The 13,264-nt window shown below is 40.7% G+C and overlaps 3 protein-coding genes across 3 annotated transcripts; 2 read left to right on the plus strand and 1 right to left on the minus strand.

The window, feature by feature from the left end:
- Positions 1-269: 269 nt before the first annotated feature.
- Positions 270-3,841, minus strand: LOC139391643 (proteasome subunit beta type-6-B like protein). The gene is made up of 6 exons (XM_071139033.1): positions 3,681-3,841; positions 3,088-3,158; positions 2,182-2,313; positions 1,648-1,777; positions 1,407-1,551; positions 270-1,109 (listed from the first exon to the last, which is right to left on the minus strand). The coding sequence occupies exons 1-6, from the start codon at positions 3,711-3,713 to the stop codon at positions 982-984; spliced, it is 639 nt and encodes a 212-aa protein (XP_070995134.1). The 5' UTR covers positions 3,714-3,841; the 3' UTR covers positions 270-981.
- Positions 3,775-7,813, plus strand: LOC139391641 (proteasome subunit beta type-7-like). Its single transcript, XM_071139030.1, has 8 exons — positions 3,775-3,951; positions 4,316-4,409; positions 4,667-4,764; positions 4,953-5,093; positions 6,581-6,696; positions 6,843-6,901; positions 7,110-7,261; positions 7,406-7,813. Exons 1-8 carry the CDS (start codon positions 3,890-3,892, stop codon positions 7,515-7,517), a joined length of 834 nt encoding a protein of 277 aa, XP_070995131.1. The 5' UTR covers positions 3,775-3,889; the 3' UTR covers positions 7,518-7,813.
- Positions 7,814-8,635: 822 nt separating this feature from the next.
- On the plus strand, positions 8,636-12,039 carry LOC139391642 (proteasome 20S subunit beta 8A). Its single transcript, XM_071139032.1, has 6 exons — positions 8,636-9,084; positions 9,382-9,523; positions 9,893-10,004; positions 10,434-10,563; positions 10,761-10,965; positions 11,268-12,039. Exons 1-6 carry the CDS (start codon positions 8,959-8,961, stop codon positions 11,354-11,356), a joined length of 804 nt encoding a protein of 267 aa, XP_070995133.1. The 5' UTR covers positions 8,636-8,958; the 3' UTR covers positions 11,357-12,039.
- Positions 12,040-13,264: the final 1,225 nt, after the last annotated feature.

The following is a 13,264-nucleotide window of genomic DNA, read 5'->3' on the forward strand; positions in this document are numbered from 1 at the left end:
GGATGAACCGTATAGAAATTACAGCACTTTTTGTACATAGCCCCCCATTTTAGGGGAGCAGAAGTATTGGGACAAATTCACTCATATGTGTATTAAACTATTAAAAAGTTAAGTATTTGGGCTCATTTGTATAGCACGCAATGGCTACATCAAGCACGTGACTCTAAATGTGTTGGATGCATTTTATGTTTGTTTCGGATGTGTTTCAGAATATTTTGTGCCCAATAGAAATTAATGAGAAATATTGTATTGTGCCATTTGGGAGTCACTTTCATTGTACATAAGAATTTAATGTTTTTAAACATTCTACATTCATATGGACATGACCATGATTACGGATGAATCGTGAATGAGTGAGAAAGTGCCAACCTCCCCTGTTATTGTAATGGTGAGGGATTAGCATATTTTGGGGGTATGCTATTTGTGCACTCATCATGCACTTTCTCACTCATCATATAAAAGTTTTAAGTTGTACCAATATGTACTAATTGTAATGATTTGTATGTTGCTGTCTTGTAAATACATAGGTTTAGATACAGACAGTTATGCATTAGTTATAACAGGCTTATAATATTGACTAATTATCTATTGCTAATGATGCCTCAAATTAAATAGGGCGTATTCCCTCAGAAATAGCCTACTCAATTATATTGGGGTCTGTCAGATTTACATATTTATAATCAAACACACTTACATGCTGTGTACACATATTTTTTCTTAAGATTTTATTGATTCCACCAAAATAAACAAAATATAATGCACATAAACAACATGAACACAGTGTAGATTATGAAACACATAGGCAGAACCAGAGAAGATTTTCACATTGGTCTCTTGGAAATCATGATTGTTTTTCAATCCGCAGTCCCAAAACTGATGTGAATAGTCAGGCATATGAATATGCATGTATGAACAACCGTGAATGATTGAGTGAAGATTCATCTCACAGAGTGTCGCTGATTGGTTGATTGTAGTGTCACTCTACTCATCGTGGAACTTGGGTAGCTTGTCTCCAGGGATGACCACATGCTCCACCCCCTCCTCGGTGATCACTACCAGGTGTGCCACGCCTCCGCTGACATTGTCTCTGCCCATAGCTAGGGCCAGAGCTAGGTGGGGTGAACAGGAGAAAAACAAAGGGGAGGAAAGAGAGGAACATAGATCAGAAAGCAGGTAGAGATGGGTATGAGACCATATCTGTCCACTTTTTCAGGAACAGCTCTCTTGTGTTCCAGTGCCAATAATCCCATAGCAAACCCATCCTACAATCACTCTCCTGTCCCACAGGAAGATGTTTTCAATAAAATAAAATGTCTTATCTGGCGTCTTTTATCCTATATGAAAACAGTGCCATTCTAATAAAACAATGAAGCCTATGAGATTCTACAGGAAAAATCTACTTTTACCATTTGTAGCAAACTGCAGGCACTCCTCTTTGCTCATGTCAGGTTTGTATTTGGCGTCGGCGTAACCGTAGATGTACGTGCTCCCTGATCCTCCGATGGTGAACGGCTGACTGAGTAACATACCGCCCAAGGCCACCGTGTAAACCTAAAGGTGAAATAACGGTTAGAAATTGTGTGTGTGTGTGTGTTCTATTCTATCGTGCTCTATTCTATGTCTGTTTGTTACGCCCCATGGCATCACCTGTGGCCCTTTCTTCCTGTCCCAGCCTGCAGTGATGAAGCCGGCCTGCAGCTCCTCCTTGTTGTTGTAGCACAGCTCTTTCAACACGGACGCTGCTGCCTTCACCAGAGGAGGGGACTCCATCTGAATACTTATCACACAGGATAGACACAGAGAAGACATGTCATCATTCAGGATCAGATTTATTCCACAGTTTGTTTCTACGTCTATCGTAGTTCAAGAGGCCTAGTGGTTAAGAGGTTTGGGCCAGTAACCAAAAAGTTGCTGGTTCGAATCCCCGAGCTGACTAGGTGAAAACAAATCTGCCGTTGAGCAAGACACTTAACCCTAATCGCTTTCTGGAAAAGAGCTTCTGGTAAATGTAGGCTGCACATTACTACTAAGACCAGGTCTAAAATGGAGGTGTCCCTATTGCTGATAATAATACAAATCAATCACACATCAATCAAGCTTCATTAGCTTGATATCAACACTCATGAGCTATGTTGAACCAGACAAAGACAGAGACAGGGAAAGGGACAGGGTGGTCCATACCTGTGAAAGGAGATCTGGAACTTGGCAGCCTTGGTGACGGCCTGAGCGTCTGCCAGGGAGCCGGCGATGCAGCAGAATATCCTGTCATGAACCTGGATCAGCTTGTTGATGGTCTTAGAGGACACGTAGTACCTGTGGGTGAAGTGGAGATAGAGACACATTAGATAGAGACTCCTGGAGACACATTAGATAGAGACTCCTGGAGACACATTAGATAGAGACTCCTGGAGACACATTAGATAGAGACTCCTGGAGTCACATTAGATAGAGACTCCTGGAGACACATTAGATAGAGACTCCTGGAGTCACATTAGATAGAGACTCCTGGAGACACATTAGATAGAGACTCCTGGAGTCACATTAGATAGAGACTCCTGGAGACACATTAGATAGAGACTCCTGTAGACACATTAGATAGAGACTCCTGGAGAAACATTAGATAGACTCCTGGAGACACATTAGATAGAGACTCCTGGAGACACATTAGATAGAGACTCCTGGAGACACATTAGATAGAGACTCCTGGAGACACATTCGATAGACTCCTGGAAACACATTAGATAGACTCCTGTAGACACATTAGATAGACTCCTGTAGACACATTAGATAGACTCCTGGAGACACATTAGATAGAGACTCCTGGAGACACATTAGATAGAGACTCCTGGAGACACATTAGATAGAGACTCCTGGAGACACATTCGATAGACTCCTGGAAACACATTAAATAGAGACTCCTGGTGACATGTTTAAATGTATATATTGCTATAAGTGATGGCTGATTTATTTAATATGTTGCTTGTCACACACAGACTTGTATTTGATCATAAAGACGTATAGAGGAAAGGAGGGGCAAGATGATTAATTTAGTTCCAGGTGTTAATAGGTGTTGAAGATCCTCCTTACCCTCCGATGGACGCCCTGGAATCTGAGCCAATGATAACCCCTCCATTGAACGTCACCGCCAAGATGGTGGTCTGTAGGAGATTTAAAAATCATAAATAAATGAATAATCAGTTAGATGGGGAGAGCATACAATTACAATATGATATATAATAATATATTTATGACATATTTATAATATATGATTTAAGGTTAGTTTTCCTTATGATCAAGTTTACAGTCAATGGATAAACTACGGTTGGCATTTGGGGAGGCTAAACTGATCCTAGATCAGTGGTAAAGTGTAGGTTAATTTCTACCCTGAGCTTGAGTTGCAGATGAATGACTCGAAAACGAAAGTAAATTCAGCACTTTGTTCTTCGGAAAATATTAAATAAGTATATTATTATCAGGTTAAATGCATAAACGTTTTCCTTGAAGGTTCAGCTTTAGGCTACTGAGATGAATTAATGACAAAATCAACAAGGCAACCTAGAATTAAAACCCTCAGTGTAAATTCGGCTACGTCCGTCCCAAAATGCATTGTTAATCGCAGCTTCAATTTATGAAAATGTATAAAATGATCATGTACAAAATATGAAAAACAATTAACTTACGCCTGTGCTAACTCCTTTGATTTGAGAGTCCATAAAGTCTATTTCCAGTATTTCCCGAACACCGATGAAAAATACGGAATCAACTGCGTCCCCCAATCACATATGGTCACACCATGTCAAGGAAATAGCGACCTCTCCAGGGACTTGAAATACGCGATTGTAGTGAAGTCAAAATCTAAGCACTGAGTGCAAAATAAAGTGTTTCAGGTATGGCGCTATCAAATGTTGTCGAAACACCTGCATCGGGATTTAATTTTGAGAACGTCTCCAGGTATGATTTCCCTTTTTATCTTTAAGGATAATAGCATTTCGTATTTTTGGGGTAAATAGTGAACTTTGTAATTCTTTCTCTCTTCTCATACCAAGCCTATATCAAAAGTGAAAGTAACGTATCTTGTATAATCGTGTAACATTTATTTCTAAAAAGACCAGCAAGTCTACATAATTGTAAAGGTTGAATTGGATTCTGTCTGCATTTTCTTTTAATGAAAGTCATACTTCTACGTGTTAATCAGCTGATTGTAATTTGATTGATCTGGTCATCATTAGATAGGGCTTTTCTTAGTAAGAATGTGTGGTACACTATTGGTATTGTGTTAAAGTGTGTTTGATTAGTCTATATCTTTATCAAATAGAAATGTTGCTCTGGAGGGTCTGCTTGAGGGAGGACATACCAAGGCACCTAAGCCTATGAAGACAGGGACCACCATTGCTGGAATAGTGTGCAAGGTGAGAGCAATGTCCGACCACCATTGCTGGAATAGTGTGCAAGGTGAGAGCAATGTCCGCGGATAAAGGGCAGGCGTCTCTAATAAGTGGAAGACTCCATATAGTGGGAGTATGTCAGTACATTTTATATAGTGATATATTATTATGATCCTTGCCTGTCTTTATGTGACTTTAAAAAAAAAATACAATAATGATGGAAATGAATTGTGTGTACTGATAGTAAAAATTGAGTTTTCTTTGTGTCCTTGTTTGTGCAGGATGGAGTGGTTCTGGGAGCAGACACACGGGCCACCTCAGGTGAAGTGGTGGCTGATAAGATGTGTGCCAAGATCCACTACATCTCCCCCAATATGTAGTGAGTAGGCCTACACCTGTTTAAGGGATAAGTCCGTGTGTGACATGTTTAGAATGGAATTGATTGTCATGTGTGGAAGAGAGAAGTGAAAGAGTAGTGAACAAATGTACGCTGTCACTTTAATTTGAGATATCCATGCCCACACATCCCTTGTTCTCCTGACCGCTCCTGTCTACTCCCTCTCTCAGCTGCTGTGGTGCAGGAACTGCAGCGGATACAGAGAAGACCACCGACCTGCTCTCCTCCAACCTCACCATCTTTTCTATGAACAGCGGCAGGAACCCACGTGTTGTGATGGCAGTAAACATATTACAGGACATGCTATTCAGGTGTGTGTGTGTGTGTGTGTGTGTGTGTGTGTGTGTGTATCTTTAACACTCTCCATTACAGCAGTGGTTCCCAACTCCAGTTGTAGTGTAACCCCAACAGTACACATTTTTGTTGAAGCCCCAGACAAACACACCTCATTCAACTTGTCAAGGGGTTGATGATTAGTAGAATCAGGTGTGTTTGTCCGGAGCCACAACAGAAATGTGTACTGTTGGGGGTACTCAAGAAACGGAGTTGAGAACCACTGCATTAGAACAACTGCAATCTGCAGTTCAAAAAAACAAAAAAACGGGCACCCAGCCACTGATTTGGTAAACAGCTGGGGGGTGGGGCTGGAGAAATGTAACCACTCTCAAATTCATCGACAGAGCTATGGATGTAAGGACTGACCATCCATGAGATCAACATTATATATATTTTTACTACCATGTCCTAGATTCAATCAGCATTAACTCACGATAACCAACAATCACATAGCATATAATTAAGGAATAAGTCCCGGGGGGGGGTGTGTTATATGGCCAATATACCCCGGCTAAGGGCTGTTCTTAAGTTCTTATGTACGACACAACATGGAGTGCCTGGATACAGCCCTTAGCCGTGGTACAGTATATTGGCCATATACCACCAACCTCCAAGGTGCCTTATTGCTATTATAAACTGGTTACCAACATGATTAGAGCTGTAAAAAAAAATGTTTTGTCATACCCGTGGTATACGATATACCACGGCTGTCAGCCAATCGACATTCAGGGCTCGAACCACCCAGTTTATAATTGTTTTTATTCAGGCGATGTCAGAAGTGTAACTGCGTTGGAGCTGTCAAATCGGTGAGCAGCGGCTCGTGTGGTCAAATTGAAAATCAAAAAACAAAATAATAAGGATTTTTATCAGCCTAATCAAGGTGTAGAATAGATTACATCACACATTCCAGTGTTGGAACACGACTGCATGGTATTTCTACTAATGCATCCTATGGCAATGTCTGTGATATGTACAGTATAACGCCCGGCGCCACTTCTGGGTTTGACAGCTCCAATGCAGTTACACCTCTGACATCGCCTAAACAAAAACAATGATATGCTATGCAGTTGTCGGTTATTGCGGGTTAAAGCTGAACTGGTTGAATTTAGGCCCATGTTTTGAGGCTGTACAGTGCTTATTTAGAATTACATTGTTTATAAACATTGGAGTAAAAAAAGTGTTCTATTTTGGGTTCTGATACGGGTACGGCAGTTTAACTAAGCTCATGAGGCATTTATAAGTGATATTCTTCAAGAATCAACAGGTACATATCATTGATTTAAGTCCAAAAATGGATGTAGCAAATGCAGATGGCCCCTTTAAACATCACATTCTGTTGAAATAACTCGCCTCACCCACCACAATAGCCGCTCCAATGTAACCCGCCTTTCATGTCAGATAGGTTTGATTCAAAAGAGTCATTCTTGTTTGTTCATAATGTATCTCATATGTGTATGTTTAGGTACCGGGGCCAGATAGGGGCCAGTCTAATCCTCGGAGGGGTGGACTGCACCGGTAATCACCTCTACACAGTGGGGCCCTATGGGAGCATAGACAATGTGCCATACCTTGCAATGGGTGAGGGACTGCTACTGTGTCAAGCATACATAAGCATACATCCATATACTGTTATTGTGTGGGCCATTATTAGTTGATTAATCGACTAGTCATGAATCATCTATAAATAATGACATTTAATTGATTCCTATTTGTGTTTTGTGTAGGGTCTGGTGACTTGGCCGCTCTGGGGATTCTGGAGGATAGATTCAAACCTAATATGGAGGTGAGTGACTTTTCCTTAGGCGGGCTAGGGGTTGTCATACATGTAGTTCATATGCCATCACATCGATAGACTTCAAGTCTCAAGAGTTAAGTCATTGGACTCACCATAAAGAAGGCATCAGGTTTGTTTACATTAATCTGGGTGTATTACAGACCTACCTCCCCCATTCCAATCCCTTCACTCACTCCTCATCCCTATGCCCTTCTAGTTAGAAGAGGCTAAGCAGTTGGTCCGGGATGCCATCCACTCTGGCATCATGAGTGACCTGGGCTCAGGCAACAACATAGATATCTGTGTCATCACTAAACAGGGGGTGGACTACATCAGGCCGTACCAGGAGTCAGAGTACAAAGACAAGAGGTAAATGGTGTCACCATCCTCAGACTCTGCTTCAACTATTATTCTAAACAGCATATTTGAGAATTTTTTGTTGTTGTTGACAGAACAGTGATTAATTTCTATCTTATCTTCTCTCTATCTCTCTTCTCTCTTTCTCTTACTCAGGCAGAGAAGATACAAGTATCGCCCAGGTACAACGTCTATTTTGACAGAGAAAATAGTCCCTCTGGAGCTGGAGGTAGTGCAGGAGACAGTCCAGCGGATGGATACCGCCTGAACCTGACCACTTAGAAACGACAAAGTTACAGCCACACAGAGGCTTATCACAATATTCAGACATAAAATCAGTGAATACAATACACCTAATAATGACAAGATGTGACTGCTAGGTGACACTACAATGCAAAGCCATAAAAAACCATTGTCACATAAAGATCTTAGTTCAATGAACTGTGGTCACCAATACATTTTGAACAGGTATAGCAGGTCTAGGCTATAGCTGTGTCTATAGGCACTGGGTGAAATATTGGAAAGTGATTGATTGAATAAAAAGTCTACATTATGTTTCATGAATGCGTGTCTGAGTTTTCCCTCCTCACTTTTAGCTTTCCACTTTCCTTATAGCAGTTTCAGCTCACAGAATCTTAATGTTAAAAAATATATATATATTTCCATGGTGCACCAAGGAAGAAATGCCTGCTATTACAATCCAGGGGATTTAGATATTTCAAATGTAATACAGCATAACATTTATACGGAACAAAAATATAAACGCAACATGCAACAATTTCAATGATTTTGCTGAGTTACAGTTCATATAAGGAAATCAGTCAATTGAAATACATGCATTAGGCCCTAATCTATAGATTTCACATGACTGGGCAGGGGCGCAGCCATGGGGGGGAAACAGCTCAGGTGGACATTCCTGCAGTCAGAGTGCCAATTGCACGCTCCCTCAAAACTTGAGACATCTGTGGCATTGTGTTGTGTGACAAAACTGCACATTTTAGAGGGACTATTATTGTCCCCAGCACAAGGTCCACCTGTGTAATGATCATGCTGTTTAATCAGCTTCTTGATATCACACACTTGTCAGATGGATGGATTATCTTGACAAAATATAAAATGCTCACTAACAGGGATGTAAGCAAATTTGTGCATAACATTTGAGAGAAATAATACGCTTTTTTTGTGCGTGTGGAACATTTCTGGTATCTTTTATTTCAGCTCATGAAACATGGGACGAGCACTTTACATGTTGTATTTATATTGTTGTTCATTGTAGTTCTCTCCCTGTGACTCTTTGTGAGTGATTCCTTCAGCACGGTAAACCTCTACCAGGTAAGTCTTCATATTTACTGATGACGACCCACAAATTATGCTCTGCGATTGGCCAAATGTGTGATACGTTTTCAGTCAGTTTACTGTATATTGTTGTGAAAAATCACGTCAAATCTTAATAACTATTCACAGTTGTTTATCCGTATGATTAGGGGTGGTTAGGCTATTGTCAAATAATACTCGGAATGAGTACGCATATTATAAGCAACAGTTGGGTTACTTTTTCGATTAGGAATGAAAATGTATATTAAAAACCCTTTCGGTTTCGTTTGGATTCGGAAATATATTTCCTTGACGCGTCGGAGCGAAGTCAAGCTGTTTTTTCGCTTTCAAATTTTATTAAGATACAGTACATTCTTATATTTGATTTAATCATTATGGCACTTTTCGACGTAAGTGGTTATAAATCGCACGCGGGACTTCGTGGGCAGATTCTTGGAACAGGAGTAGGGCATCTTGTTGACCGACCGAATCAGGAATTTGCTGTCCCAGTTGGAGTGGATGTGAGTATTTTACGCGTCTTTCAATCTGCAGTTCGTTTCTGTTTCTCCTGTGACAATGATTTGGTGATCTAAATGATCTAATGTGTCCTATGTGAAGTGAACTATACCTTACTAAAGCATGGTTCAATGGAAACTCACACTTCACCTCAAGCACACTTTTACGCACGCACAAACATACGCGCGCACGTATGTATACCACCTGACAAAATGTTGACCAGAGCTGCTGTCTCACATTTTTTAAACAATTGGATCAATCTATTTCTCAGTCCCCCTCTATATTGCGCTCTTTCTCTCCAGCCTTCAGGGTTCCTGAAGTCATGCAGCCGTGAAGGTGGGGTGTCCATTGATCTGAATCACGGAACAACTACACTGGCTTTCAAATTTCGCCATGGCGTCATTGTGGCTGTGGACTCCAGGGCCTCAGCTGGCAGCTACATTGGTAAACATCACATTCCATAGGGATTCGTTTTTAGTCTCTCGTTTCTCTCATACACTTGTGTTCATCCGAGAATACAGTGCCTATACACAGTAAGAAACTAGTAATAGCATTCTACTGTTACTACTATAACTGCCTACTGTATTGTGAGTAATAAAACATCTACAAGTGGTAATTGTAAGATCCTCCATGTTGATGTGATTTACCTTGGAAAGTTGATGTGATCAGCCTTGAGTCCATTCGATTTTTGTTCCAGCAGCAGTCGTAGACACGTCCGACACGTCAGATGCAGAATGGATCTCGGGGATCTATAACCAAACATAAAGCAATCATTCTCTAACCCCTTTCCCGTGCATTTGTCTTTCCCTACAGCGTCGAAGGAGGCTAACAAGGTGATAGAGATCAACCCTTACCTGCTGGGGACCATGTCTGGTAGTGCTGCAGACTGCCAGTACTGGGAGAGACTGCTGGCTAAGGAGTGCAGGTCTGTTAGAGCTTGTCTCTGTTGGATTGAGTCCCGCTATACAGTTACATGGTGTTGATATCACAATCATTGATGCCTGTCTGTTAGGCTTATGCACAAGGGGAGGGCCAGTGAGGGTTGGTTGAAGAGAAAATGTACCAATCAATGTAATTTCCATACACTCAAAACAAATGCATGGGACATAAAGTAAGCACCGCACAACCATATCAGTATCAACCAGTAACTCTGTAGTTACCATCTACTTAACGTGTTGGCCATAATGCTTATCTAGACTAGCCCTCTCCTGTATCGGTGTTAATGATATGCTTCCAAGCCACATTAATGCCTTCATGTCTCTGGGGTGTTAAAATGTATCTGGAAGAAAACCAGTGTTTTAGCACTCTGACTGCCTTGTCTCATACAGTGACTGACCATCTCTTTGTGTCTCAGGCTGTACAAACTGAGGAACAAGCAGAGGATCTCAGTGTCTGCAGCCTCTAAGCTGCTGTGTAACATGATGCTGGGATACAGAGGCATGGGCCTCTCCATGGGCAGCATGATCGTTGGCTGGGACAACAAGGTACAGGGAGGGAGGAGTGTGTTTGTGTGTGCCTGTGGGATGTGTGTGTCTGTGCGTGCGTGTGTTTATTTGAAAGCCTTATTTTATAGATGACATTTTCATCCTGATGCTACCCAAAGATGTTTGAGTAGCATTGGAGTGTCTCCAGTTGACATGTCTGTTGATGAGTATTGATTTATTTGTGTCTTGCTGTCCAGGGCCCTGGTTTGTACTACGTGGATGATAACGCCACACGTCTCTCTGGTCGTATGTTCTCTACTGGTTGTGGTAGCAGCTATGCATACGGAGTGATGGACAGCGGCTACCGCGAGGACATGACGGTAGAGGAGGCGTACGAGCTGGGCCGCCGTGGCATCACCCACGCCACGCACAGAGACGCCTACTCTGGAGGAGTGGTCAACCGTGAGTGGCCTTGTTCGGAGCCTATACTCATTCTATAACGATTCATTTGACATGAATTGACTAAATCAGTTCATGGGAGACCATGTGAAGCATAGATAGGTGCAGGATTGAGTTTGCTGTATGTTGAGATATTGTTTGTTTGTTGTAATTCCATTCAAGAGGTTAGATCTAAATATGCAATTATAATCTAATCTCATAGGGATTTATCCATATTAAAAAAGTAGTCATATGCTGAATCCATAGGAAAATAAAATGTAAACAATACCTTTCAAATTAATTTATGTGTGTCTGTGTTTGTCCAGTGTACCACATGCAGGAGGACGGCTGGATAAAGGTGTGTAAGGAGGACGTATCAGAACTGATCCACCGCTATAGGAAGGGCATGTTCTGATCCCAGATCAGTTTCTACACCCACACAGACACACTGTGTTCTCTATCAACTGATCCCAGCACTGCTCCAAATAAAGACCGTTTTCAAACTGCATCCTCTGGATTGTTTAACCTGAAGGTCTTACATGCAGTCACAACTTGCTGCAACTGTTACCATTCCTATTCAAATGTACAGTATGATAATCTACCAGTTATGTACCAGTCCTATTCAAATGTACAGTATGATAATCTACCAGTTATGTACCAGTCCCAGTCATTGGAAAATGTTTGTAGGATTGTTTAATACAATACTACAAACCTTGATTTTAAATTTCTCTGTAAAGTCTGTTGAGACTTGTGAAATACACTTGACAACTTTGTGACTTGAAGCGTTTTAGTCAAATGTTTTAGCCTACTAAACAGTCGAAGAACATAACCGACAGTTGGAAGAAGTAAAATTCAGAGTCCTTATCGTTTTGTCTAGCGTATCTGCTTCCAACAAACTGTTTCCTGAAACACAAATACTTGTCCCAAACCAGTCGGATGTGTTTGCCCCGGTATCTTTTGGTTGGCATAATTCTGTAAATGTCCACCTCAGTATAGGAGTTCACTGTACAAATTCAATTCTACAACCAAAATGTTTGTGATATCAGAGGAAGTTTTAAATGAATGCAATGAATTTGCCATAAAACCTGAAGAAGCCTATTTCTCCCATACATATTATGTTCATTTTCTCAAAAGAGAATTACATCTCTTACAGAAACTACATTCCATAAAATAGTCTACCAACATTGATATAATCTGTTGCCAGGCAGGATTCTGTGCAACAGGTCTTGGTGAACACCAGATGATACATGTCAACCCTAGAGGGCAGAAGTACTCCTACAGCTTCTCTGTTCTCCCTGGCAGTTGATCAATACATATAATTGATCAGTCCCTGATTAGAAGAGAATGAAAACCAGCAGTGCTGTGGACCTCCATATAAGTAAAGATACTGTTTTATGTTGTTTTATTCTAGTCTCTATCATACGATCATGTTCAGGACTAAAGAGACAGTGCAGAGACTATCACCCTTTTTTTAAGAAGCATTTCATTCAAACATCTTTCTTACAGGACAACAAAATGTCTAGAATTACCTTTATTCAAAAGCCTATCATATTGTTACAAAATCATTTTTAGAACTCCTACACCTAAACGTCAACAGTACCGCACCCAAACTAGTACCGGCACCTATTTATTTATGCCCGTTGTCGTTTACAGCCATTGCTTGACTTGGACTGAAATAGGTGCCGGTACTCAAAGAAACAGTGTAGAGATGACCCCCTTTCTAAGAAGCATTTTATTAAAACAATTACATATCAGACACTTTTATCCAGAACGATTTACATGAGAAATTATGGTTGTGCCGTGCTCCAGGGCACGTTGACAGATTTTTCTCCTTGTCGGCTGTGGGATTCTAACCAGCAACTTACCTTTTGGTTACTGGCCCAACGCTCTTAACCGCCAGGCTACCTGTCACCCCATCATTTTTTCGTACAGGTCATCAAAATATATATTACTTCTTCTTAAGCCCATATACCATATGCACAATTTTTTTGTTCCACTTCAAGTCCTTTGCTGTTTAGAACATATCTTACTGCAAACATTATTAAAAGGCCCAGTATGACACTTTCATTTAAACTCTGTGGACTTTATTGAAAGGTGTAAGAACATTATTACAGAATGCATCTCTAATTGGTCTTGTTTGGCTGGTTGTTAAATAGATCACATTTACACTTCCAATAAAATACATGTTCACTCATTCACCAACTTAGTTCTACAGAATGTGTAGTGAAAAAGTGTTATGCCTCATCATAAATCAAACGTATCATTAAATTTAAAAAAAGCTAGAAAAATAAAGCCACATTCGAGAAAAGAGAAAAATTTACAA

This window comes from Oncorhynchus clarkii, chromosome 32 (genome assembly GCF_045791955.1).
Source record: "Oncorhynchus clarkii lewisi isolate Uvic-CL-2024 chromosome 32, UVic_Ocla_1.0, whole genome shotgun sequence".
Lineage (NCBI taxonomy): Eukaryota > Metazoa > Chordata > Actinopteri > Salmoniformes > Salmonidae > Oncorhynchus > Oncorhynchus clarkii.

What these genes read in the sequence shown, in the direction of transcription:
- LOC139391641 (XM_071139030.1), top strand. Translation starts at nt 3,890, where the DNA reads ATGGCGCTATCAAATGTTGTCGAAACACCTGCATCGGGATTTAATTTT. An exon ending in TTGCTGGAATAGTGTGCAAG is followed by an intron (nt 4,410 to 4,666) that starts GTGAGAGCAATG and finishes TTGTTTGTGCAG; the next exon opens with GATGGAGTGGTTCTGGGAGC. An exon ending in TCAGAGTACAAAGACAAGAG is followed by an intron (nt 7,262 to 7,405) that starts GTAAATGGTGTC and finishes TCTCTTACTCAG; the next exon opens with GCAGAGAAGATACAAGTATC.
- LOC139391643 (XM_071139033.1), bottom strand. Translation starts at nt 3,713, where the DNA reads ATGGACTCTCAAATCAAAGGAGTTAGCACAGGC. An exon ending in TCAAAGGAGTTAGCACAGGC is followed by an intron (nt 3,159 to 3,680) that starts GTAAGTTAATTG and finishes AATCTCCTACAG; the next exon opens with ACCACCATCTTGGCGGTGAC. An exon ending in TCCAGGGCGTCCATCGGAGG is followed by an intron (nt 2,314 to 3,087) that starts GTAAGGAGGATC and finishes CTTCACCCACAG; the next exon opens with GTACTACGTGTCCTCTAAGA.
- LOC139391642 (XM_071139032.1), top strand. Translation starts at nt 8,959, where the DNA reads ATGGCACTTTTCGACGTAAGTGGTTATAAATCGCACGCGGGACTTCGT. An exon ending in CTCAGCTGGCAGCTACATTG is followed by an intron (nt 9,524 to 9,892) that starts GTAAACATCACA and finishes CTTTCCCTACAG; the next exon opens with CGTCGAAGGAGGCTAACAAG. An exon ending in CTGCTGGCTAAGGAGTGCAG is followed by an intron (nt 10,005 to 10,433) that starts GTCTGTTAGAGC and finishes TTTGTGTCTCAG; the next exon opens with GCTGTACAAACTGAGGAACA.